Source organism: Vanellus vanellus, assembly GCF_965231255.1.
Source record: "Vanellus vanellus genome assembly, chromosome: 3".
Classification (NCBI taxonomy): domain Eukaryota; kingdom Metazoa; phylum Chordata; class Aves; order Charadriiformes; family Charadriidae; genus Vanellus; species Vanellus vanellus.
In genome coordinates this window covers 63913466-63938298 of record NC_138907.1, presented here as the reverse complement: position 1 = coordinate 63938298, position 24833 = coordinate 63913466, and the positions used below count along the sequence as shown (strand labels likewise).

The window sequence follows — 24833 nt, the reverse complement described above, 5'->3', positions numbered from 1 at the left end:
AATTTAGATATCTAGGGATGGAGGAGCTGCTGTTGCTTATCTTCCATTTATTTTCTTGTACTTTCTTGTAGGTGAAGTAAAATCTACTCAGGACAGGAGAAGTGCACTTCACTTGTTCCGACTTGGTGATGCCATGCTCAGAATTGTAAGGAGTAAATCTCGCCCGTTGCTTCACCTAATGCGCTGCTGGAGCCTGGTGGCACCTCACCTTGTAGAGGTAGGGGTGAGGAAGAAAATGGGAATGTGTGCCAGAGACGGCAAAGCTGAAAAAGCTGAAGAAGGCTTGATAGCTCTTAAGATATATATCAAGCCTCAACATTGTCAAATCTGGTTGCACTCCCGTTGGAGTACTGTGTACACTATGTCACATATTGTGATACTGCCACTGAGAGTGCACTTTTAAATAACTGAACTGGGCAGGTCAAGGGACAGCGTGCTGGATTTTTGCAACGTGATACTTCCTGTATGTCTGTGGTAAAAAAAAACTGAAACCACCCTAAGAGATTACAAGTAACTCCTCCATCTACCTATTTTCCCAGTCAAGGTCTGCATCCTTGCAAGTCTTCCCATAATAGGATGCAGGCTTTCTTTTCCCACATGCAGCCAGCTCAACTGAGAAGATGGTGACATTTTTCCCTTTCCTTCTCCTTCCTTGTGAATGCTTGTCAGTGGCATACCAGTAGCAGCCACATATGGATTTCAGTCATAACAAATGACTTTTCCTCAACCAAACTTTCAGTCTTATCTAGTGAAATGCTGGTGTCTTGACTTCTCAGAGCTTTTTGATTTGTATCATTGGCTCCTTTCTTTCTGTTGGTGGGGTATGTGGTGTCATGTGCCCAGGTATTTTGGGAGCATGCTTCTCCAGAGTTTTAAGATTAACTGTTCAGTAAATTGCCATAGCACTTCATTTCATTGACTCAAGAAAATGTGTGGACTAACTTACAGCAGAGTTCAGACATTGGGGAGTCTCAGTGGAAGCCCTCTAAGTGCAGTAGAAATAGCAGAGAATAGTTTTGTTTTATGCTTTAACAGCCCTTTATCTTGAAAATTAGTGTCTTGCTTGCCATTGGCTGCCAGCCTGAGACCACTTTAAAGACTTCTCATGTTTTGAACACTTTTAAGCCTTCTAAAATCCCAAGCCAGTTTAAACTCAAGTACCTTCCATGTTTTTAGAATGCAGGGCTGGTCAGTCTTTTTGGTTGACTTCAGTGCAGATGAGGGCATTACTGGGAAGGAACAACATCAAGGAAAGGACAGAATTTGACATAACCTGCATAGTTGCTCGAAACAGTATCTTTATATCCAGATCCACTGGTGTCTGATTTTTTTAATAGCTCTCCCAAAGTGAGAAAGTTCTCATCACTTTAAGTTCCAAAAATAGCCAAGTGTAAAGTGACATTTGGTCATGCATAGATAGGTATGGTGAATATATGCAGAAACTACTTTTTTGAAGGGAAAAATGGTCACATGGTAGAAACAAAGGGTATTTGAAATGAGTTCTGTTCTGTGGGTTTTATTATTTATTTAGTTATAGCTCTGTGCTTTTTGAATTGTCAGTAAACCTTCAGGCATCTGTGGGACTTCAAGCAGCACTCTCAAATTGTCATTGCAGTGGGGTCCCAAGTCACATTAGTGGTGAAGTCGTTTTTAGGGTTCAACAACATGAATTGCTTACCTTCCTTAAAACTGTCTCACTAAAAGCAATTTTTTTGCTTGGACAAACTCTAATGTTCTTCCTTTTCCTGCAGGCTGCCTGTCATAAGGAGAGACACGTGTCTCGGAAGGCTGTCTCCTTCATCCATGATATCCTCACTGAAGTGCTGATGGACTGGAATGAGCCTTCTCATTTTCACTTTAATGAGGCACTTTTCCGCCCCTTTGAGCGTATCATGCAGCTAGAGCTCTGTGATGAGGATGTCCAAGACCAGGCAAGTCAGCCCTGATCCAGGTGTCTGTATCTGGCCTATGCCCATAAGAAGGATGATCTCCAGAGTGCACTTGGTCCAGTTGAGAGGGTTTCCCAAATTCCCTTCAAATGGTGCCCTTTAATCATCTTCAAGGAATCAGGAGGGCTCTGTCTACCTAAGCCAGCATTGTGGTAGAGCACAGAGACAGTACACCTGGCTTGAAAGCAATTAAATAAAGCTTTTCTATTATCTAAAAATAAAATAAATTAGTCTAGACTGACATAGCGAAATCTAGGAATGTGTTTAAAGCCATCCTCATTCCTTCTGAAGGTCCATTTATGTATCAGTTCTGGTTTTTGGTTTTATTCTTTTAACATCTCCTATGCTGTCTGCAGGTGATCACCTCTATAGGAGAGTTAGTGGAAATGTGTTCTACCCAGATCCAGTCAGGATGGAGACCCCTGTTTAGTGCCCTGGAAACAGTTCACAGCAGCAGCAAGTCAGAGGTTAAAGAGTACCTTGTAGGAGAATACTCTATGGGTAAGGACTTACTGCACTGACTGTTTCATATGTGCTTTTATTTCCCTCTTATTCCTTGGGGACACAGTAGTTAATATATGTAAATGCCCTACCTGAACAATGGCACTGCAATACTCTATAAGTGTACTGAAGTATCTGGTTTATTAGTTAGGGTGGGATGGAAAGCAGAGTTATTGTTCTGACTCTTTATCCTCTAGATTCGGGCAGATGAGTAGAGCAAGAAAGAAATGCTTCAAACCCACTTGAATATTTTTGAGCAAAACAGTAGTGCAGGAGTACTGAGCTTGGCTGGGCCCTTGTCACTGTCCTGCTAGAGAAAGGAAAGCAAGCTGTAAACAACCCCCACGTCTCCTGTGAACTGTCTTTCTTACTATGTGAAGCCTATTGGTCTTATACATCATCATAGAATTGTTTAGGTTAGAAAGGACCTTTAAGATCATAGAGTCCAACCATCAACCTATCACTGCCAAAACCACCACTAAACCATGTCCCTAAGCACCACCTCTACATGTCTGTTGAAAACCTACAGGGACAGTGACTCAACCACTTCCCTGGGCAGCCTGTTCCAATGCTTGATAACACTTTCTGTGAAGAAGTTTTTTCCTAATATCCAGTCTAAACTTCCCCTGGTGCAACTTGAGGCCCTTTCCTCTTGTCCTATCACCTCTTACTTGGGAGAAGAGACCGACCCCGACCTCGCTACAACCTCCTTCCCTCTACTCTGCACTGGTGAGGCCACAACTGGAATACTGTGTCCAGTTTTGGGCTCCCCAGTTCAAGAGGGACAGGGAACTGCTGGAGCGAGTCCAGCGAAGGGCAACTAAGATGATTAAGGGATTGGAGCATCTCCCTTATGAGGAAAGGCTGAGAGAGCTGGGACTCTCTAGCCTGGAGAAGAGAAGGCTGAGGGGAGACCTTATTAATGCTTACAAGTATCTAAAGGGTGGGTTGAAGGAGGATGGAGCCAGGCTCTTTTCAATGGTTCCAAGTAACAGGACGAGGGGCAGTGGACACAAGTTAGAACACAGGAAGTTCCGTTCAAATACACAGAAATACTTCTTTACGGTGAGGGTGACAGAGCACTGGCACAGGCTGCCCAGGGAGGTTGTGGAGTCCCCTTCTCTGGAGATTTTCAAGACCCGCCTGGATGCAGTCCTGAGTAATGTGCTCTGGGCAATCCTGCTTTAGCAGGGGAGTTGGACTAGATGATCTCTAGAGGTCCCTTCCAACTCTGAAAATTCTGTGATATTAAAGAGAACCAGCCCCAGTACTGAGCCCTGTGGAACACCTCTTGTGACCAGCTGCCAACTGGATTTCACTCCATTCACCACCACTCTTTGGACCCGGCCATCCAGCCAGTTTTTTTTTTTACCCAGCAAAGCGTACACCTGACCAAGTCATAAGCATCCAGTTTCTCCAGGAGAATGCCATGGGAAATGGTGTCAAAGGCTTTGCTAAAGTCCAGGTAGACAACATCCACAGCCTTTCCCTCATCCACTAAGCAGATCACTTTGTCATAGAAGGAGATCAGCTTAGTCAAGCAGGACCTGCCTTTCAAAAACCCATGCTGACTGGGCCTGATCACCTGGTTGTCATGTACGTGCCACATGATGGCACTCAAGATGATCTGCTCTGTAACTTTCCCCAGCACAGAGGTCAGATTGACATGCCTGTAGTTCCCTGGATCCTCCTTCCAGCCCTTCTTGTAGATGGGCGTCACCGGGTAAGTTAGTATGACAATCTAGGCAAGTGTTTGTCCAGGCTCTTATCATGGGGCTTCAAATTACTAGCACTACTAACAAACCATGTTTGCTGTAGGAATGATTCTGCATCCCTGCCGGAGATGTTTGCTTGTATGGAAACTGAGTAATATGGGAAAATCACTTTAATCTGTCCTTTTGCCCCATTAGAATGGTTTTTTAAATGTTACAAGTCATGTGTCAAGGATATGGTTTTCCTTCTAAATTTTGTCTTTCAGATCTGTTATGATCAATAGCAAAATGTAAGTGTATACGGCTTTTTAAGACCGATAATCTACTTAGGAAAAGCAAGGCAATTTTGTTACTGTGTGGTCTTGAATAGTTTTCCGCATAACTGCTGTCATCTTTATAGTTATCAAGAACTAAAGCAGAAACCCCCACCAAACAGAAGTGTTAGCTACTGAGCTGAGTTCAAGAGCTCAGACCTGCTCTTAACATTTCAGCAGGCATAAGCTGGTATTTTTCATAGGTAAGGCAAAGGAGGGAGTCTGTATTACTTCCTATGAAGGGCTACAAGAGTTGCATCAGGAGCAAGAGAAGGTTTTAATTCTAAAATTCTGTCTCTGCCCACAATAGTAGAGATTCTACAGATGCAGTTAAATTGTTGAAAAACTGTTGGAAAATCAGCTTTACAGGGGATAGGGAAGAGTTCTCATCTTGTTACTTCCACAGGGAAACGCCAGGCTCCGGTGTTTGACGTCTTTGAAGCATTTCTAAACACAGACAGCATCCAGGTCTTTGCCAATGCTGCCACCAGTTATATTATGTGCCTTATGAAGTTTGTCAAAGGACTGGGTAAATATTTTTATTTTCCTTTTAATGCTATTAAGTCATGATATATCAAACTTGATCCCGCAGAAGAGGAGAATTCAGTTATGTAATACATGGTGTGGTAGGGAAGAGAGAAGCAGTGAAGAAATTGAGTCCGGACTGCTTTAAAAAAAAAATAAAATCAGGACCAAGGGATTATTTCAGAAACATTTTTGATACTATCAGTTCTTCAAGTTGTTATAGCAGCAAAGATGCATCTCACTATTAAATGTCTGCTTCACTTAACCTTAATTTGTGTCAGGACTTGCTTATATTCATTTAAATTAAAAAAAAAACCACAACAGAATATTGCAGAAATGGCCTGGCATTGTGCAGTGGGAGCGTGGATTGTCTGCAACAGAACAGGGTATGTTTTACATTCAGCAGTCAAAGCCACATGGCTCCTTTCTACCTTTGCCCACCTCAGCAGCAGTAGTTTGGCATATGTAAGGCTGAAACCTGCTGAACCTTCAGTGAGATCATGAGCATTGCAACTAATACCACTGCGTCCCCACGATTAGTTTTTAAGTTGTGTTACTGAGAGCAGTGGAGACCAGGCATGGCAAGTCAAGGTGACCCTGCAGAGTAATTGTGGTACTTCATCAAAATTCAGAACAAAGGCAAATGGTTTTGGGTCATTCTGCCCCCATGTTCATGTTCCCTGGCTTGCCATGATCATTAGAATTAGACACTTTTCATTGAACTGTGGCAGTGATTATTTTTTTTTTCTTATGTAAATTGCAAAACTTCTGAGTGGCAAAATGGGGTGCTTTTTTGAATTTAGGTATATTCATTCACAGAGGTATCGAAGTCTGTAAGCGACTCCCTTTGATGTAAATGAAGCACCTAACTGCGGCAGATCTAGTCTTTAATGTTACTCTCATCTCACTAAGCTGTTTCACCATCGATTTCAATGGGGGCAGGATTCAGCTTGTGATGCATGTGCAGTACCGGTAGAGGGAACTCATGTTCTTTCTGGAGAACTTAGTAGTCTATCTTACATTTCTTTAGGTTTCTTGCCTTCATGAGATAAGTTTGTCCCCTTTATGGTTATGTGTTCAAAAAGTAAGATTTTTTTTTTTTAATTAGAGGTAGCAGGACTATGGGGTACTTCAGTACTGAGCAATAGCAAATATACTACCGTTTATGTGCATTTTAACATAAAACTAAAGGATTCAAACTTCACTGGCTGACTTGGCTGACCTCAATAGTAGACAAGACTTTCAAATACATTATGGAGGGAATAGTTAAGGGTATAGAAAAAGCAAATGTAGTGAAAGGAAAATAAAGTAGGATTTAATAAAAGGATTTAACATTTATCTTGTGGTTTTTATGCAAGGAGTAGTTTTTAAGGCAATAAAACGTTAATGTATATAGGCATTTAGTGAAGCTTCAAGCTTGGCACTGAATGGGAAGTGTTTGGCTAAACTGGAAAAATGGTTATGAGCCAAGTATTCTAGGGTGGGCAGAACATTGGCTGAGAGGGGAGGAAAACAGACTGTGCAGACAGGAGAGATGCTGGAGTGAATGGAGTTATCCAGGGAGGAGCTCTGCAGCGGGATGTCTTGGAGCTGGTCTGCTTGTTTAATACACTTAGTGAAGCTGACCTGAAAGTAGGAGTCTGGTGATGCCAGAGTTAGCAATGCCTGTGATATTGAAACACTAGAACCTGAGGATATCATACAGTTGAAATGTGAGACCCTGACACCTGAATTAGACAGCAGAAGGAAATATTGTAGCACAAAATATAAAAATGTGTATTTAAGGAGTAAATAAGCTAGAAGGAAGAACTTGTGGTAGAAGAATTTTCCAGGGCAGTGGGGTGTAAATGAATAGAAAAAAGTTAGCAGATTAACTTAGCAAAGGGTGAATACGAGCAAGTAATTATACACCCGTGGAAAAAAGTGGAGTGGGGTCATTATGACAGATGACTATAAGGTATGATTATAAGAACTCCCAAAGGCTCTACTAAAGAGTTATTAAATAGGCATGTATTTATTAAAGCATTTATTCATATAAAGGTCCATGTATACACTGTGACCAATATTACTGTATTGTTTGTATAACAATCATGTGGTGGTCACCTAATAAGATCAAACAAAGGATGTTTTCTGGATTCTATGCAGATGTTAGGGCACAAATGAATGAAAAAGGAAAATGAATACTGTGTTTGTTTTTTCTTGTTCTGTCCTTCCCAATGCTGCCTTTCCTATCCCCAGGGGAGGTAGATTGTAAGGAGATGGGTGACTGTGTGCCAGGATCAGGATCTGCATCTACAGACTTGTGCCTTCCTGCGCTTGATTACCTCAGGAGATGTTCTCAGGTATGATGAATAATCTTATACAGGTACTAACCTGGCCTGGGAAACAGTTCTAACCTGCTGGCTTTGCATCAAGGGTTAGGTGGTTTGCATGAACACAACAGAATCTGTGGTAAGCCTGATGGTAATAACCTGCGCTGCCAGATGGAGAGTGGCGATCTGAAGGAATATCATAATTACTAGGCCAGCTAACGGTGTGAAAGCTGAGGAGATGAAAACACTCAGACCCATGGAGCATGTGGGAAAATGTGAATGTTCAAAACCTAGTAGTAACATATTCAAAGCTACGTTCATTCTTATTTGAACAGTTACTGTTAACAGTGTTGGGAATGAAGGGGAAAAAAAAAAAACTAAATGCTGAGAGTTCTCAGCTCTTAAGAACAGCAACAGGTTAAACCCTCTAAAACGCAGCAGCAGCTTATCTGTACCATGAAAACATATCTGAAGCTCAGGGCAAATCTCTTAACAATTTGAATGCTGGCATGTTTCCTGTAATCTGCTTGCACACGGCACAGATTATTATCCAGGGTTATTAGAATGTTTTTTGGCTGATTTTATAAGGTTGTTTGTATTTCTATAGTACCTGCAGGGTTTTTTCGTTGGACCCAAGCCATGTTTTTTCTCAGTACAATACAAATGCATAACAAAGGATATTACCGTAGCTGAAAGGACTTAATGTCTAAATTCAGAGATAATGGGTGGATTCAGTACACAGACTGAGGGGAGAAGGAGAGAATAAGGCAGCTCAGAATAATAAATGGCAGACATATCAAACTATACTTGCTACCTCATTCACCTCAAAAAATTTAGTGAATATCTATATGTATCTCTAATGTGTGTTCTTTCTGTATGCTATATGTATCACATCAGTCTTGCATCCTTACAAACCCCAGTCCACAGTGAGGCAGAAATATTTTCTTCTCTTTAAAAGAAGCAGATTTTTTTATCTTGTTACACTTTTTAACTTGCCAGTGGAAGAAGAACAGGAATCACTAAAAAGAAGTCCTGTCAGTATATTGCAAATATGTGTTTACTTTAGAAAGGTCTGGTAAAATACTGGTAGCATCCCAGCTATAGCACAATTCTGCAAAGTTTGTATTTGTTGTGTGACGGACAACCCAGGCAACGAAGCTCTGAAGTAAACCTGTACAGGTCCTTTTATCAGTATTTACTTAGTCCTTCAGAGCTCCAAAATATTCTGTGTACAGCTAATGGACCTTATTAGGTCATAGGCTCAATCGGTAAGTAGTAACATTTGTCTTTCACAAACGAGGAGGGAGCATACTCTCTTCCCAAAAATGTGTTATTTAAATTTTTCTCCCTCTCTTTCTCCCCTCGACCCCTTACTTGTCAATGAACAGAAGACTTCTGGCCTCTGGTTGTGTTTTTTCGTTCACGGCATTGCTATATGAACAGAACATTATGCTGCTTTCATAGTTCTTATTTTATTTTACATACATGTGTTGTATGTGATAGCTTTTACAAACTTTCCCGTATATATTTATCTTTTCTTCTCTTTTTTCTTTCTTTCCCCGCTCCACCAGTTGTTAGCCAAAATCTATAAAATGCCCTTGAAACCCATCTTCCTCAGTGGCCGGCTGGTTAACTTGCCCCGAAGAGTGCAAGAACAGTCAGCCAGCAGTGAGGATGGTATTGAGTGCATCCTTTCTGACTTTGATGACGACACTGGTAAGTGCACTGAAAGCAGTAAATGCAGAATTAATCAATTGCTTCTACCACATGTCACTGTAAATTTTGCCAACTGCTGAAAGCAAAAAAGGAGGGGAAGAGCTTCATAGTTTGTCTCCCTGTTGTCTACATGCACACACAGAGCTTGGAAGTTCAGGTCATGTCACCTTCTTTATTTTAAAAGATACTGTTCGTATATGAGAAAAATACAACCCCTCTCTCAGGTCAAGATAATAATAATATGTTAATTAATAATATTGTAGTTATCCTCATTCATAATACAAGCAGTATATATTTCTGAGAGCTAGCACAAAAATACTTTCTAGACCACAGCTGAAGTAAAGGAGTGAAAACCTTTTAAGGTTGATATTGGCAGGCCTGCCTTTTACAAAAAAATATCAATGTTGAGTTACAGTTTAAAAAGATAAAGAATACTTGTTTAAATATGTGTCCAAACCAGTCTCCTATGGTCTGTTGAACTAAATGGTGTATTTCTAAAGTCCATAAAAAACGCTATGACCTCCAGAAAAACAAGCATCATTTGTCTCCTGGTTATTTGTATGGCTTTATGGGGATTAATCAGGTGTTTGATGAACTAGACCTGTGTGGAGTCAAGCAGTAGAGAAATGCAGCCTTACTGCTTCTGGACTCATGATGGCCCTTTGAAGCAGTACAGTCACTTCTGAATATCAGGACTACTGAGCTGTTTCGACCTGGCTGCCTCTGTGAAGAGTCAGCTCCAACCAGGCAGAAAGCAGGCTGACTCCAACGCATTTCATTCACATGCCTCACCAGAAGGACTATTCATACCTACTTTTATCTAGGCTCTTCCTCTACATGGATTGTCCCGTTCCACAGCTGCCATGGATAAAGGAGAGAAAAGCTGCTCTCTGAAATAATCAAACCACAAATCCTATTTTTTTTACTTTCCTCTTTCTAAGTTTGGGGGTTTTTTCCTCTGTGGAAATTTTAGGATGTTCACCTGGGATGTAGGAGACCCAAGTCACTGAAATCTCTGCTTTGAGTCAGGCTTGGGACTTGACCAAGGGTCTCCCCACCTCTGGTGAGCATCACTTGCCTACTGTTCTGAAGTGACTCTGCCTGTCAAGGTCTTGCTTGCTTTGAACAGAAATGCCACCCTGCAGCAAAGAAACCTTCTCATCTGGTTCTTGTCAGAGCTAAGCACTGAAACTTCCACCCAATTTTTATTGAGCTGGTAACAGTCTTAGAACTTTGCTAGGCAAACTGGCTTTACAAAAGACAGAAGACAGGGCTTCACCTGGCACTCTAATGCTGGAAGTCAGTACCAAGATGGGGCAAAACGTTTTAGCCTGCTTTGCCATATGGTGGTGCAGTGTATTTTCATAGTCTATTTGATTCCATGCCAAATTCTTCAAGAGAGTGTTTCTAAAAGATACTCAGTTACTCCAGATTTGAAGATACCCAGATGTCATGCTGAGTGATTTGTGCTGTTTCCTTATCTAGGAACATCATTAAAGTCTATATGACTCTAAACAATGTCACCATACATACTGCCCTGTGGAAGTGGTGCGAATAAATAAATGATCAACCCAGTTACTAAGTAATGATTTCACTGTGTTTTCCTTGATTCTCAGGAAGACTCTTGCAATTAGCAAAGTCAGTGCATCTTAAACAAAGCTCCCTTGCAGACTTTTTTATTGCTTTTGGAACATAATTAGCCAGCAAGCATCATGCAGACACAGACTACATCAGCATGTCTACCAGTGTCAGAGAAGAAGGGCTTATTAGTGAACCAAAGTAAAAACCATTTTAGCCTAATAAACCCATAGCCTTTTAGGGAGACTTAACTCAAGATTAACACTATATATTGCAGGAGCATTGTGAGTGTAATATGCAAGATCCTTCTAGTTGTTCATAATATCATGGGGAACTAGTAAGTACTTAAGTGAAAAATTAAGGGGCAGCAATTCCTAACCATCTTCAAAATTGTATTGAAAACTAGTTGTATCCCATAATCTTTTAGGGATACGTGTTTACTTATGTAGATAAGAACTCACAGTACTACCTGTATCCTTACTGCTCTTCTGGTAGTTGTCCGGCTCTGCTATATCCACATTTAATACTCTTAAATATTGCATTTATTACTCTTCTATCTAGGGGAGAGCCATAGGTGTCATCTACCTTGACTTCAGCAAGGCTTTTGACAGTGTGTCTCATAACATCCTCATTAGGAAGCTGAGGAAGTGTGGGCTAGATGAGGTGACAGCAAGGTGGATTGAGAGCTGAGGGTTGTGATCAGCGACACAGAGTCTAGTTGGAGGCCTGTAACCAGCGGTGTCCCCCAGGGGTCAATACTCAGTCCAATTTCATTCAATATATTCATTAATGACCTGGATGAGGGGACAGAGTGTATCCTCAGCAAGTTTGCTGATGATACCAAACTGGGAGGGGTGGCTGACACTCCAGAGGGCCGCGCTGCCATCCAGCGTGACCTGGACAGGCTGGAGAGCTGGGCAGAGAAGAACCTAATGAGGTTCAACAAGAGCAAGTGTAAGGTCCTGCACCTGGGGAGGAAGACTGCTAAGCACCAGTATAGGTTATGGGCAGACCTGCTGGGAAGTAGTTCTGAGGATAAGGATCTGGGGGTCCTGGTAGATAGTAAATTGTCCGTGAGCCAGCAATGTGCCCTTGTCGCCAAAAAGGCTAATGGAATCCTGGGCTGCGTGGGAAAGAATGTGGCCAATAGGTCGAGGGAGGTCATTCTCCCCCTCTACTCTGCACTGGTGAGGCCACAACTGGAATACTGTGTCCAGTTTTGGGCTCCCCAGTTCAAGAGGGACAGGGAACTGCTGGAGCGAGTCCAGCGTAGGGCAACTAAGATGATTGAGTTATTGGAGCATCTCCTTTATGAGGAAAGGCTGCGAGAGCTGGGACTCTTTAGCCTGGAGAAGAGAAGGCTGAGGGGAGACCTCATAATTGCTTACAAGTATCTAAAGGATGGGTTGAAGGAGGATGGAGCCAGACTCTTTCCGTGGTTCCCAGTGACAGGACGAGGGGCAATGGGCACAAGTTGGAACATAGGAAGTTCCATTCAAATACACGTAGAAACTTCTTTACAGTGAGGGTGCCAGAGCACTGGCACAGGCTGCCCAGGGAGGTTGTGGAGTCCCCTTCTCTGGAGATTTTCAAGACCCGCCTGGATGCAGTCCTGAGTAATGTGCTCTGGGCAATCCTGCTTTAGCAGGGGAGTTGGACTAGATAATCTCTAGAGGTCCCTTCCAAATCTGAAAATTCCATGATTCTATCTATGAACTCTTAACATCTAAAGATGACATCAGGCAGCCTGATGATATTTCATGAGGTACTACTATTGTTCAGTTCTGGGTAGCAAATAGAGACAGTTAAATTATAGCTAGTCATCTTAGGATCCTTACCTAAAAGCATAACCTAAATGGGTACAAAGCATGCTGCACGGCATTTGCAAGGATAGTTTGATGTATAAAATGTCCTATTCAAAAATAAGAAGAAACACCAAGGTTAAAGAGACTGGACTAGTGGGAGTAGTACACTAAGAAAGAAGCCCAGAACAAGATGTAGTTGGATGAGGAAGGATGGTACAAAACACAACCTTAATAAAAAGGGAAGGAAAAGGAGGCCATCATTTCAAAAATCGATACTGCCCACAACCATTACACAGCATAGGCGAACATGCAAGAACCCATGACCTTTAAGTTAGTTAATTTCTTAGCCTCCATCACTTTCTGAAGGTGAGTTCCACCTGTGGTCAATCTGATATCTCACGCATGGCTTTTAATCTTTGTTTCCTTACTTGTAGGCCTTATCAACGTCTGGATTATTCTGCTGGAAGAATTAACAACTGCCATATCTAACTGTCCCCGCCAGCACCAGCCTCCTACTTTGGATCTGCTCTTTGAATTGCTGAGGGACGTTGCCAAGACACCTGGTAATGAAAGGGCTTGATAAAATGTGGTCTAGTAGAGCCCTGATCCAAACTTAGAATCCTAAACCACTTGTGTGAAGTGTGTTACTCATGCTAGTGCTCTCCAGAGGCATTCTCAATTAGAAAGGGGCTTTCTCAGTGTGATCTGTTGTTCCAGTTAGTGCATTGTTCTATGCTGACAAAAGACATCTTGTAAGAGTATGCTCAACATACTCTTACATTTATTGCACAACTAAAGAGGTGCAGTACTCTATCAATGTCTTAGCCACAGAAAACGTTTGCCTAATGTCCAGGAAATGGAAAAAGAAAATTATATATTCCTGCAGACCTGCTGGGAAAGACAGCAGGTAAACAGTTGGCTAAGTGTTCATATTCTACCTCACAACTAGACCCAAAACTGCTTACCCCTCTCTTCTCACAAAAAAAGTTTCAGAGCCTGCTTGCTTTGGCACTGCCCCTGGCCTCAAGCTTGGAACAACTTAGGAAATTTACTGTGCATGTAGGCTTTGTAAGCAAAAATATGCAATCATCATTGTGTTTATTTTAAGGCCCAGGATTTGGCATTTATGCAGTTGTACATCTTCTTCTTCCCACGATGTCTCTTTGGCTCCATCGCAGCCATGGTGACCATTCTTACTGGGATGTGGCATCTGCTAATTTCAAGCATGCCATTGGCCTTTCCTGTGAACTCGTAGTTGAGCACATTCAAAATTTCATACACTCAGGTATGTTGTTGCACTGTCACACCTACTGACAGTCATCAGTGGCATGTTATTGAATGGGGAGATGGTTTAGTTGCTTTTTGGTTACTCAAGCATAAAATAAGAGGAGGAGGGTTGAAAATTTCTGTTTATTTGGGCTTTTTTTCTTTCTTTTTAGGATTTAGAATTATGGAAAAAAATTAACTTGTAAAGGACCTAGGGAAGCTTAGTCCAGTCTCTGCTCAGAGCAGGGCTATCTTCAAAATTAAATCATCACAGTCTATATTATACTTTCCAAAAGAAGATACTAAGACTTTGATCATAAAGAACTAGAATATTCAGAAACAGGATCTAGTAGAATTTCTCCAGTACCACTTAACCCCAGACATTTTACATTGTTAACATCAAAAGGACTGTTCTTATTTCAGTTTGATGTGATGCATGTTTCAGAAGTGAACTCTAGTGGTAGCTGCATAAAAAGATTTGGTTTTGCAAAGTCTCTGAATAGCAGTAAGTGTAGCAAGACTCTTTATCTCTAATTATCATGAAAAGGCAATGATGTTAAAACCAGTCTGTGTCTTTTTCATATAGATATTGGTTATGAAAACATGATCAATACTATGCTGAAAGATCTTTTCAAGTTGCTGGTAGCCTGTGTAGCAGAACCAACAGAAATTATTTCCAGAGTTGGCTGCTCTTGTATCAGGTAACACTGTCCATTCACTCTGTTAGCATATTTTTAAAAAAAAAAAAAAGTGTTTCTATCTTTGAAGAACTTGTGGACTGATTAAGTTGGCTAACATCTCAAAAGAAGCTACAATATATGTATTGTTATTTGAACAATGAATTTTAGACTTAACAACCTTTTCTTGCTGTTTTCTGTCTGCTTCAGAACCTGTGATTTCAGGCATTGCTATATGTATCATTCCTATAAAAAGCACTTGTACATTACTTGTATGGAGTTAGACAATAATTAATCCTTAGAAAAAATAATCAAGAGTCTCTCTGGAATTCACAGGTATTTAGAGGTAATTAATATCTTTCACAGTCTTCAGGTTATTACAGTCATAATCAAAATAAGCACTGCATTATACAGTTACACAACATGTGTTTTTTGTCCTGGCAAGATGACTACTTAAAGAGGAAAAGCAAAAGGAAAGAAAAAAAAGTCAAAACTATAGTGTAATTACAAAAATAGGTCAAGGTAACAACTGAGGAGATTAGATATCATTAGCTAGCTACTGAGTAGGGCTTTTGTTCTGTTTTCAACCTTCTCCCATTACAAGTAAGAATTGTCTAGTTCTTTCTTGAATATGGTAACATTTTCCTGTATCCTTGCAGGTATGTGTTAGTGACAGCAGGGCCTGTTTTTACTGAAGAGATGTGGAGGCTTGCGTGTTGTGCCTTGCAGGATGCGTTCTCTGCCACTCTGGAGCCAGTAAAGGTAAACTGCCTTTTTGCTAACCATTAAAATATAATTAAACTAGTTATAGACTCACCAACTTTGGACAGGTTGCTTTTTCTTTTTAACTAAAGTTTTTGGGTATAGACCCAAGACAAGAAGCATAAGGATTATGTGGTCGCTTTTGTTACTGTGTCAGTTCACTCACAATGAAAGGTCTTGGATCAACAATGGAGATTGAAATCAGTTTTTCTAAACATGTACAGACAACATTAGTAACTAATAGTCCAGAGTTATTTTAAATTGCCCTGACAGTATGAAATCAGAAGAGTTTAGTAGGTGAAAACTTCCCTTTTGATCTGTTTCTTCCTCCGGATTGGCTAAAACTAGACAGAAGATAAAGCTGCTTACTTGATCCTGTAGCTGCACACTCCATATAGATTATTTCTCAACTCGCTATCTTTCTTGTAACAAAAAAATCCTGTTAAGTCACCACAGGCTGGACTACATAAGAAGTTGTAATGCCTTTGCATCAAACACATCAAATGCTAAATAGCAGGTGACCAGCTGATGGTAACGGGACAGATCACTGAATCTTGTATTACACATGAACAGGCTGGACAACACTACAGTTACTGACTTCATTTAACGCACAGTGAAAGTCTGATGTTGTGTCTCTCTATAGAACCTGTTGGGCTATTTCCACAGTGGTTCTGAAAGCTTTAGTGGAGATGCCTGTGAAGTGAAGGTGGCAGCCCCCTCCCTTTCGCCAAGTGCTGAAGCTGAATACTGGAGAATCAGAGCCATGGCACAACAGGTACTGACTGATGTTTCAGGAGAAGCCAGAGAACCTTTTAAACTTGGGGCTTTTCTTTATGAAAGCACATCTTTACCACCGTCTTCCTCATAAGCCCTGTAGGCAAAGACTTCCTCATCACCAGACTGACGTTTATTTGTCTAACTATTATTGAGAAAAAGAAATAAAAGCTAGAACAAAGAATCCTTAAAACTGCCCCTCTATAAGTAGGGATTAGGAATGCCTAAGGTGGGGGAAGATGCATAGGTACCTGAGGAGGACTGGTAATGAGCCTATTGTGTAATGTATCTTTAAAAAAGGCAACCCTAGCATACATCAGTGGAAATGTTTCTGATAGAGAAGAGGAAATGATAGTGGCACTATGAATTGTCATCTAGAATGTCATATACATTTTTAATTACTTTGTTAAAGAATGGTCATTTCAAGGGCAAAAAATGTACTAGAACAGAGACTGTGATATGAAACTAGAAAAACAAGATTTGTTCAACCCATCAAAGCAGAGTTTAAAGAGGAATGCAGGTTTTTCTCTGTAAATACTTGGGTATAGATTGTAGAGAAGAAAAAGAGTTATTGAGAACTAGAGGATAATGCTGACATTTAACAAATGATTTAAAACTCACCACTAACTCCTAATCAGCAGAGCAGGCTTGGAGACAACCTTCTCAGAGTCCTTTTGACTACAATGGATGTTGTTCATTTTATGAAAGTGGTTACATGAAAAAAAGTTCTTTGAAATACAGCAGACTCAACTTAATGACCTGCAGCGTACTGTAAATACTGTATGACAGTTCCAGCATGGGAAAGCAGCTGGATTAAAAGAGCTAACAGATGTTTGGTGTCAGTTTCTGACTTGATTAATCATACCCTGATGCTGCTTGAAAATCTGAGACACACAGACCAGGATTTGTGATCACAAATAATGGGGCACTGGCAGACTTTGTTTGAATAGAAAAATTGTTTTAAAGATGCAAAACTCAAGAAAGCAGGGAATGTGTCATTTAGACTTTTCTTGTAGACTCTCAGAGGCACTCGCTTGAGTCTTCAGTGGGGATTTGACACAACTACTAAGATACAAAACAAAGCTACAGCAACTGAGACTTGTTTCCCCATTTCCCACTCAAAGAATTTCAAGTTAGGTGTCTGTTGTATCTTCATGGCTGAAAATAATCCTTCCAACAACCAACCTTTTTAGTTACAACAGGCTAACTATGCAAACAGGTCCTTGTCTCCACTATACATGATATTTTCTGATAGTAGTATACAGACAGCAGAAAACTTTTTTTGGTGTTTGGTACTATGCCTTATACAAGTTCAAAGAAAAAGATGTCTGTCCTTTGCCCTGTGCCTTGCTGGGTGTCTGGAGGTAGTCCGTGGCTCTGAGGCTGTTTTACCAAAGCAGCATGCTCTAGGGAAGGTCTGCCTGGGGGGATAACTGTGCATTCTCTCCATCACTGTAAAGTAAATCATCATATTAGATCTTTCACAATGCAGGAAATCCTATTCTTAGGTGCCCCAAGGACACAGTGCAAGTGCTAAACTGATTGTTTTATGTAACTTGTTGTTTTCTAGGTCTTTATGCTGGAGACTCAGTGCTCCCCAAAGACCCCTAGCAACAAGGAAGGGTTTGAACATGCCCAGTCGTGTGTGCTCATCATTGACCTGCCACCAGATAAGAAACCAAATGGGCATACCCAGAGAAGGTAAAATATCTTCTCAGGAAAATACTGTCATTAAAAGCAAGACAAAAATGTTGTCAGGCTGGTAGAGATGTGAACAGAGCCTGGCAAACCATGCGTCTCCATAGGTCTCATCAAAAAAATGAAATACACCAATCAAATAAAAATTAGGTTTTGTGACACAGGAGACAATAGTTTACTACTGTCTGCACTCCAAATGTTCCTATGATCATACATTGGTGAGCAGGCACATGCAAGAGCTTTTACAGTTATAGACAAGCCTATGTCAGGGTCTATAACGTGGGCCTTAGAAAGCTAAATAAGGAAAACACTTCTAATAGATAGTAAAAGTTGTTAGGTTACAAATACCTGAAGGATACGTAAGTCATACAAAACCTTAGAGTAGAAGAAATGCAGATGAATCAAGAAAATAATTTTCACAGGAAATACTAGGAAAAATTTTCCAATATTGAGATTCTTTTCTTTAAGAAGTACAGTTAAAAATACCAGTTTGAAGAAAGTTTTGGAAGTACTGTTAAGTTTGTAGTGATACCTAGCAAATGAAATAATGTCTGCTTCACTGATGATCTTTTAAATTCAGTATTACTGGATTAAGAAGGTAGAAAAAGTTAATGGATAAACTGGAGCAGTGTAAATTGAAGAGACCACATCCAAAGCTGCGAAACTGTCAACATATTGATCTAGAGAACGTTGTTTTTGCTTGGCACTTTATTTTTTGTGGAAGTATGTTACTACTTCAGGAACTCATGCATTTGCATGACAATCTGATCCTGTCAAAAGTATTTCTTTTTGCTTGCACTTGGTTGTTTAAACAACTGCTGCAACATCAATAGGGCCAAGAATTAGAGTTCTGCATTCAGGGTTTGTGTTTGTATTGCAAGGTATGTAATACACATGGCATGAAATTGTCTTTTACTAGATACCAAACCTGCTTCTGTACCACTTCAGGCATTCTTATTCAAAACTAAACTATTGCTTGCAACAAGGAGCCAGAACGTGATGGTCCTTCTTTGGATGGACAGGAAGAAAGACCATGCAAGATGTCTGTATTCTTACACAGCTGTACAGAAGTTTCCCCCAAGAGCAGGTGCCTCGCCTTCAGAGAACAGGGCCCTGCACAAAGACGAAGAAAGGTTGAGATCACAGTCTAAATCCTTCCTTCTTGGTGGGAAAATATCTGCTTTATCCAAAGATTTGGAGATCATTCTTCTTGTTGTAATGAATGCAAAGCAAAAGACTGGAGTACTCCCCCCCTCACGGCAATCTAACAGGCTGCGTTTGTAAAGGTAGCATGGGTTTTGCTTGTCTGTAAAGAAAGTTTGCAATTAATACAAACTCTGAATGCTCTCACACTACGCTTTGTCTAAACAACTGCAAAAAGTGTACATGCCAATAGGCATACATTACCCCAGCAGTGCTCATTTTTCACTAAAACAGGGCTCAAAAGTTGACTGTGCCACTGTTTTTCATATTATTTGCTACAGCAGTGCAGTAATATGCCAGTCTTGCATGCTAGTATCTGGCCTTTCAAAAGTTTTACTTTAACCTTAGTGGGGTTTCTCTTCTCCCTTTTTGCTTTTGTTTCCTTAATGCTGCATCGTTTCACAGGAAGCTGGGGTAAGGGAGCTTTTCTTCTTCCTAAAAAGTAATAATATATTTCAGTTCAAAACTTTGGACAGAATAAGAAAATACTATCCTTAACCAGCTTTGGCATTGTGTGTTTTCACCTATAGGTCTGTACTATTTACTTTCAGAATTGAGCAGTACTTTAAACTGTCCTTGGAAATTGACTTTTTGGCTATTAGAAGGAAAAGCAGATCTCCATTCTGATCCTGCTTTTGGAACAGGATTAGTCTCTTGAAATCAATGCAAGCACTCACTTAACTTTATACATGCTCTTAAAAGCTTTCGTGAATCAGAGCGTCTAATGATTTTTACAGCAGAAAACTGCTTCCCCATAAAGAGCTCCAATGTATGTATTAGTCATCAAGATTTTCGCACTGTCAGATAATAAGACTATTAAATTTTACTGTTGTATCAGCACTGACAGCTGTGTCACGGTAAGCAAACTGACAGGTAAATTAACCCTAGAAGCACAGTTTTGTCTGACCTATAGCTTCTACACGGCCAAGCATATCCCTCAAAAGTCCCAGGGAGGGTATTTTTGAGGGGGTGTTGTTTTGTTTTGTTTTTAACTCGGGACCAATTGTGTGCCTTTATAAGTCAATTAACATAAGGCAAAATTTTAAGAGTTAAAATATGTGTTTTTCTAGATATTTTAAGCGTTGCATTCTCAAAATTGAGTTTTGATATGATTTCTCAAAAAAAAAAAAGACTTGGTTTTGGTATTTTGAAAACACTTTTGAAAGTTGTTTAATGAAAGTAGAATAGTTTTTGCAACAAAAAATTAAAGGGCTACAACTGAACATCTCATGTTACATGAATATTTACTTTGAATTAGACCTAAAACTTCAGTATTGCATGCAAGCTGATAAATCCCTTCCTCACTAGATAGCAGTGCTAATTAAAATGTGACCCATTATAGTTTCCTAAATCAGAACAAGTGTTACTATGTGTACCAGAGCATCAGCTTCATTTATAACATTGCCACTGTAACCTTATGCAAAGACCTTTTTTTAAAATGCCTTAAAATATGTTTTATAGTTTATAATTTAAAATCCATGAGATACCAACCAACAATCCTGTCCACCCTTTCTTCCTCACCTCCCTTGCCTGTAAGCCTCTCCATGTTATTTACTAGCGACTGGCCTGAAAACTTTGGCTAGGGAAATTTGCCATTCCTGGGTTCCCTGTGCAAATCCAAAATCAGTGAGATCTAGAACAACTCACATCATATCTTTAACAGTAACACAGCTAAGAATCACCTGGTGTCACATGTGGGAAACAGAGCTAGGAACAGATATTTCCATGCAGGCTGTCACTGTTCAAAGTTAAGTCTTAACAGCAAATAGTGAAGTGTGCCGTCAGCGAGACTTAAGCTTCTTTGCATGCTCCATTCCACTGCTGATGTTTCTGTAGATTTTTTTTTTTGTTGGTTGGTTGGCTCTTTGTTTTGTTTTTAAGAAGTACTCCTGGTATTAGTGGAAATGGAAACAGCATGGTAAACTAGTTTTTGACTCAATTTGTCATGGTAAAGTAAAGGTTTGCTGAAATGCTGGTGGAAGAATTTTAAGGGTATTTCAACTTAGTCAAAGTTCAGCAACAAAAATAGAAAATATAGTCAGGTACCAATGACAGAAGTGCTACATAACTTGTGTGTTAACAAATTCCTCAGATATAGTAGGCTGAAATATTGAGAGTACTTGCAGCTGCCATGAAATCAAAACAGAAAATCCCCCAGTATTATACATCTCTGGAAAAAAGGACAAAAGTTTTCTAATAGAGCTTTAATCCTGCTTGGGGCAGTTATTTTTCTTAACCAATGTAAGTGTCTCCCCTTCTAGGAAAGTATTTGAAAGAGTAGCTGAAAGACCATTCTAGACAACTTTTATCTTCCCACACTTTTTTGTAACAATTTGGCCTTTCATTTGCATCTTTCATGTTAGATTCTAAAATATGAAGTATTCCTGTACTTCTAGTAAAAGCACAATGCACCATTTTAATTTTATTTTATTTTTCTTCTTCCCATGCTTGGTTTACCAAGTATTCCTTTCAGGACGATAGTGGTGAGCTTGCTGTCCCACCAAGTACTGCTCCAGAATTTATATGACATCTTACTGGAAGAATTTGTGAAAGGCCCTTCTAACTTGGAGGAGAAAATGACAATACAAGTACCAGAAAACAAGTTGGCTGGTTTTCTCAGGTACATCTCCATGCAAAACCTAGCTGTCATCTTTGACTTACTGCTGGACTCCTATAGAACAGCCAGAGAGTTTGACACCAGACCTGGGTTGAAGTGTTTACTGAAAAAAGTGTCTGGCATTAGTGGAGCTGCCAACTTGTACCGCCAGTCAGCAATGAGCTTCAACATCTACTTCCATGCTTTGGTTTGTGCAATCCTGACAAACCAGGAGAACATCACTGCAGAGCAAGTGAAGAAGATCCTCTTTGAAGATGATGAGAGAAGCACAGACTCATCACAGCAGTGTTCTTCAGAAGATGAAGACATTTTTGAAGAAACTGCCCAGGTCAGTCCCCCACGAGGGAAGGAGAAGAGACAGTGGAGGGCTAGAATACCATCTCTGAGTGTACAGCCTGTCAGCAATGCAGACTGGGGATGGCTAATCAAGCGGCTTCATAAGCTCTGCATGGAACTGTGCAACAACTATATCCAGATGCATCTGGACCTGGAGAATAATGTAGAGGAGCCTCCAGTGTTCAAAGGCGACTCTTTCTTCATTTTACCATCCTTTCACTCAGAAACCTCCACCCCATCGACTGGAGGGCAATCTGGGAAGGACACACCGTCGGAAGATGACCGGAGCCAAATCAGGGACCAACTGGGAGACAGCCTGACACCCCGAGGAGGGAGTGGAGAAATGTTGCTGCTACCCCCACCCCTAAGTCCTAAATCAGAGAAAAAAGAACAAACCAGGAAAAAAGAATGGTGGGAGAGTGCTGGCAACAAGATCTACACCATAGCCACCGACAAAACTATCTCCAAGCTCATGACAGAATACAAGAAAAGAAAGCAGCAACAGTCCATGACATCCTTCACCAAAGAGGTCAAAGTGGAAAAGAAAGGGGAGCTCCTGGGTTCAAGAGGGCCAGACTCACCCATACTCCAGCGGCCACAACATCTTATAGATCAAGGTCAAATGAGGCATTCGTTCAGTGCTGGTCCAGAGATCTTGAGACAAGAGAAGAGACCACGCTCAGGATCCACAGTCAGCTCCCTGAATATATCTGTTAGGGATGCCGAGGCCCAGATACAGGTAGGACATACTTGTAGAATGCTAATAATAATAGCAATAATTAAAAAGATACCTACAAATATTTTTTCTATTGCTGTTAGAATGATTATGATCTCTTCATTATGTGTCCTTGTTACATAAAGAAGTCATCATGATGAGGACTGAATATTTCAGCAGCTGGCACTGATAAAAACTTGATTCTGTCCTATCAAAAGAAAATCGGTCTTCGGGGAAGTGTCATCAGGCATATACAGCTTTCAAGAGTGCTTCTGTGACTGGGGCTGAAGCTGCACTTAGTCCTAAGAACTAACAACCTACAATGAACTCATTGCTTAATGAACTCATTGCTTACAGCTAAGGGCTTTTGAAAATGTGATGCTGCTTGTCACAATGCTTTTGTACCTGAAAAGGTTTTTTTGTTAATTCCACAGCAGAAATAGTGGGCTCTGTTGCTAAACAGAAAATTGCTGCATGCAAGTCCAAGTGAACAAATCAGTGAAAGCATCAAACTTTAAAGTCTTTGTTCACTGTGGGATGAAATAAAAGGCGATGAAAGGTGAATGTGATACCTGCAATACAAAGTCAAACAATGACTTACAGTACTGAATGTGAATTAGGAAGACAGTGAACGTTAAATGAATGTACTGGCATTACTCAGTCCTCTTCATGAGGCTGCAACCACCAGATACCTTATTTTCTGCCTCAAGCAATGGGCTTGTCTGTTTAGAAAGGTCTTCTAAAGGAGTCTTTTTTTGTATCCAATTTGTTTGTAGGCATGGACCAACATGGTGCTGACCGTTCTCAACCAGATTCAGGCGCTGCCAGACCAAACTTTCACAGCCCTGCAGCCAGCGGTGTTCCCCTGTATCAGCCAGCTGACTTGCCACGTGACAGATATCCGTGTCCGCCAGGCAGTACGGGAGTGGCTGGGAAGAGTGGGCCGAGTTTACGATATCATCATTTAAATCTAGCTGTGCTCTGTTCAAAGGGGAGAAGACATCCAAGGTATACAGCAAAGATATATTTGAGGTTCATTAATTGCCTATTTGTTGGTGAAAAATTAAGAAACAATGAGCTTGGTGTTGTATTTCCTCTATCCACTTGAGACTGTGTGTCCCTCCCTCACTAGCAAAGGAGGCAAAGCATGAGTGTGTCCAGGGGGTCTGGCCCCAGAATCCAGAAAACTGCCAGTAAATCAGGGTGGTACCTAAAGGGGTGATACATTTCAGTAGCCTTCAGTTTTAATTCAAATTTGCAACAGTGGGAGTCACAGTAAACTCCAGCAGAACTTCCCCGGTTGCAATTAGCTGTGAACACAACTGTCATCTGGATGTCAAACCAGGCCAGTAAGCCTATGTAACTTGGGGGGAAAAAAAAAAAAAAAAGTCAGGAAGAAGGCGGGGCTATAGGACAAGTAAAATGGTGACACTTGTTTAGGGTAACTTTTTTCCCTTCTGAAATTAGCATGAGAGAGGAAAGCCAAATAAAGATAACTATAAGTAACTATATGCCTCACTCACTAAAGAAAGTGGAAGTTTATTTCACTCTGAGAAGAGCCCTTGAAGTCTGGTCACATTTGGGGTAGCTAAGAAGTGACTATTAAAGTATCCCAGGTCTAAAACTGGTGAACCAAGCACAGGCTATTCATCCTTTCATTGCTCTTGTGGAGTATTGCTTGAAGAGAAATGGCACTGTCGAGCTGCCTTCTCTGCAACACTCCCCTGGCTGCCTCTTCAGCTGATCATTTTTCCACATGTCTAATTTCCCCTAAGGGCAACAGGGAAGTTTGTTTTGCTGTTTCCTGTGAAGCTGGGGGTAAGACACACCACAAAGCAAATACCAGCATGTGCCAATATCCAGCATTCAACTGAACAGAGTAGAGATAAAGTGTTCCAGTTTAAGCAACGCTGCAGCTAAGTTAGCTTATGCTTCTACTGGAAATTTATGTTTGCTTATATAGAGCTGCTGTAGCCAGGAACACCCTTATCACCTTTGTTAAACTTATCTTATCACTCCACATTGAGCTGAATCAAGATGGAAAATAGTCTAAAAGGAAGATATGTTTCCTGTTTCCCATTTCTTGTCTGCTGCTGTAAATAGAAGGGGACAGATCCTGATGGAGGTACAACCCCCTCTGTGCAGCACTCCTATAGGCACTACTACAATTTGCTGATATTATTAAGGGGGAGGAGAAGGGGAAGGATTGACTATTGTATTGTCAAGTACATATGTGATGCTGTTCACACTAGCCACAGCAAAGGGTTACCTTGCTGCACAACTTATGTCACAGCCCCTGGACGTTCCATCTCATACTGCCATACTGCATAATTTGATGATTAGAAGTTGAAATAATCTGTTGAAAGTAAGTTG

The 24833-nt window shown here is 40.7% G+C and overlaps 1 protein-coding gene across 1 annotated transcript in view; it reads left to right on the top strand.

Moving 5' to 3' along the window:
• ARFGEF3 (ARFGEF family member 3) overlaps nt 1-23428 on the top strand; it is a gene marked incomplete at both ends in the record, with an annotated part of 88593 nt that extends 65165 nt beyond the window's left edge. The window contains 14 exons of the mRNA XM_082481902.1: nt 72-217; nt 1752-1931; nt 2306-2450; nt 4883-5005; nt 7240-7343; nt 8885-9029; nt 12847-12975; nt 13521-13697; nt 14265-14379; nt 15015-15117; nt 15761-15892; nt 17462-17592; nt 21254-22484; nt 23237-23428. Of these exons, the coding sequence (XP_082338028.1) occupies nt 72-217; nt 1752-1931; nt 2306-2450; nt 4883-5005; nt 7240-7343; nt 8885-9029; nt 12847-12975; nt 13521-13697; nt 14265-14379; nt 15015-15117; nt 15761-15892; nt 17462-17592; nt 21254-22484; nt 23237-23428 (3053 nt within the window). The remainder of the gene's footprint in view (nt 1-71; nt 218-1751; nt 1932-2305; nt 2451-4882; nt 5006-7239; nt 7344-8884; nt 9030-12846; nt 12976-13520; nt 13698-14264; nt 14380-15014; nt 15118-15760; nt 15893-17461; nt 17593-21253; nt 22485-23236) is intronic.
• Nucleotides 23429-24833: the final 1405 nt, after the last annotated feature.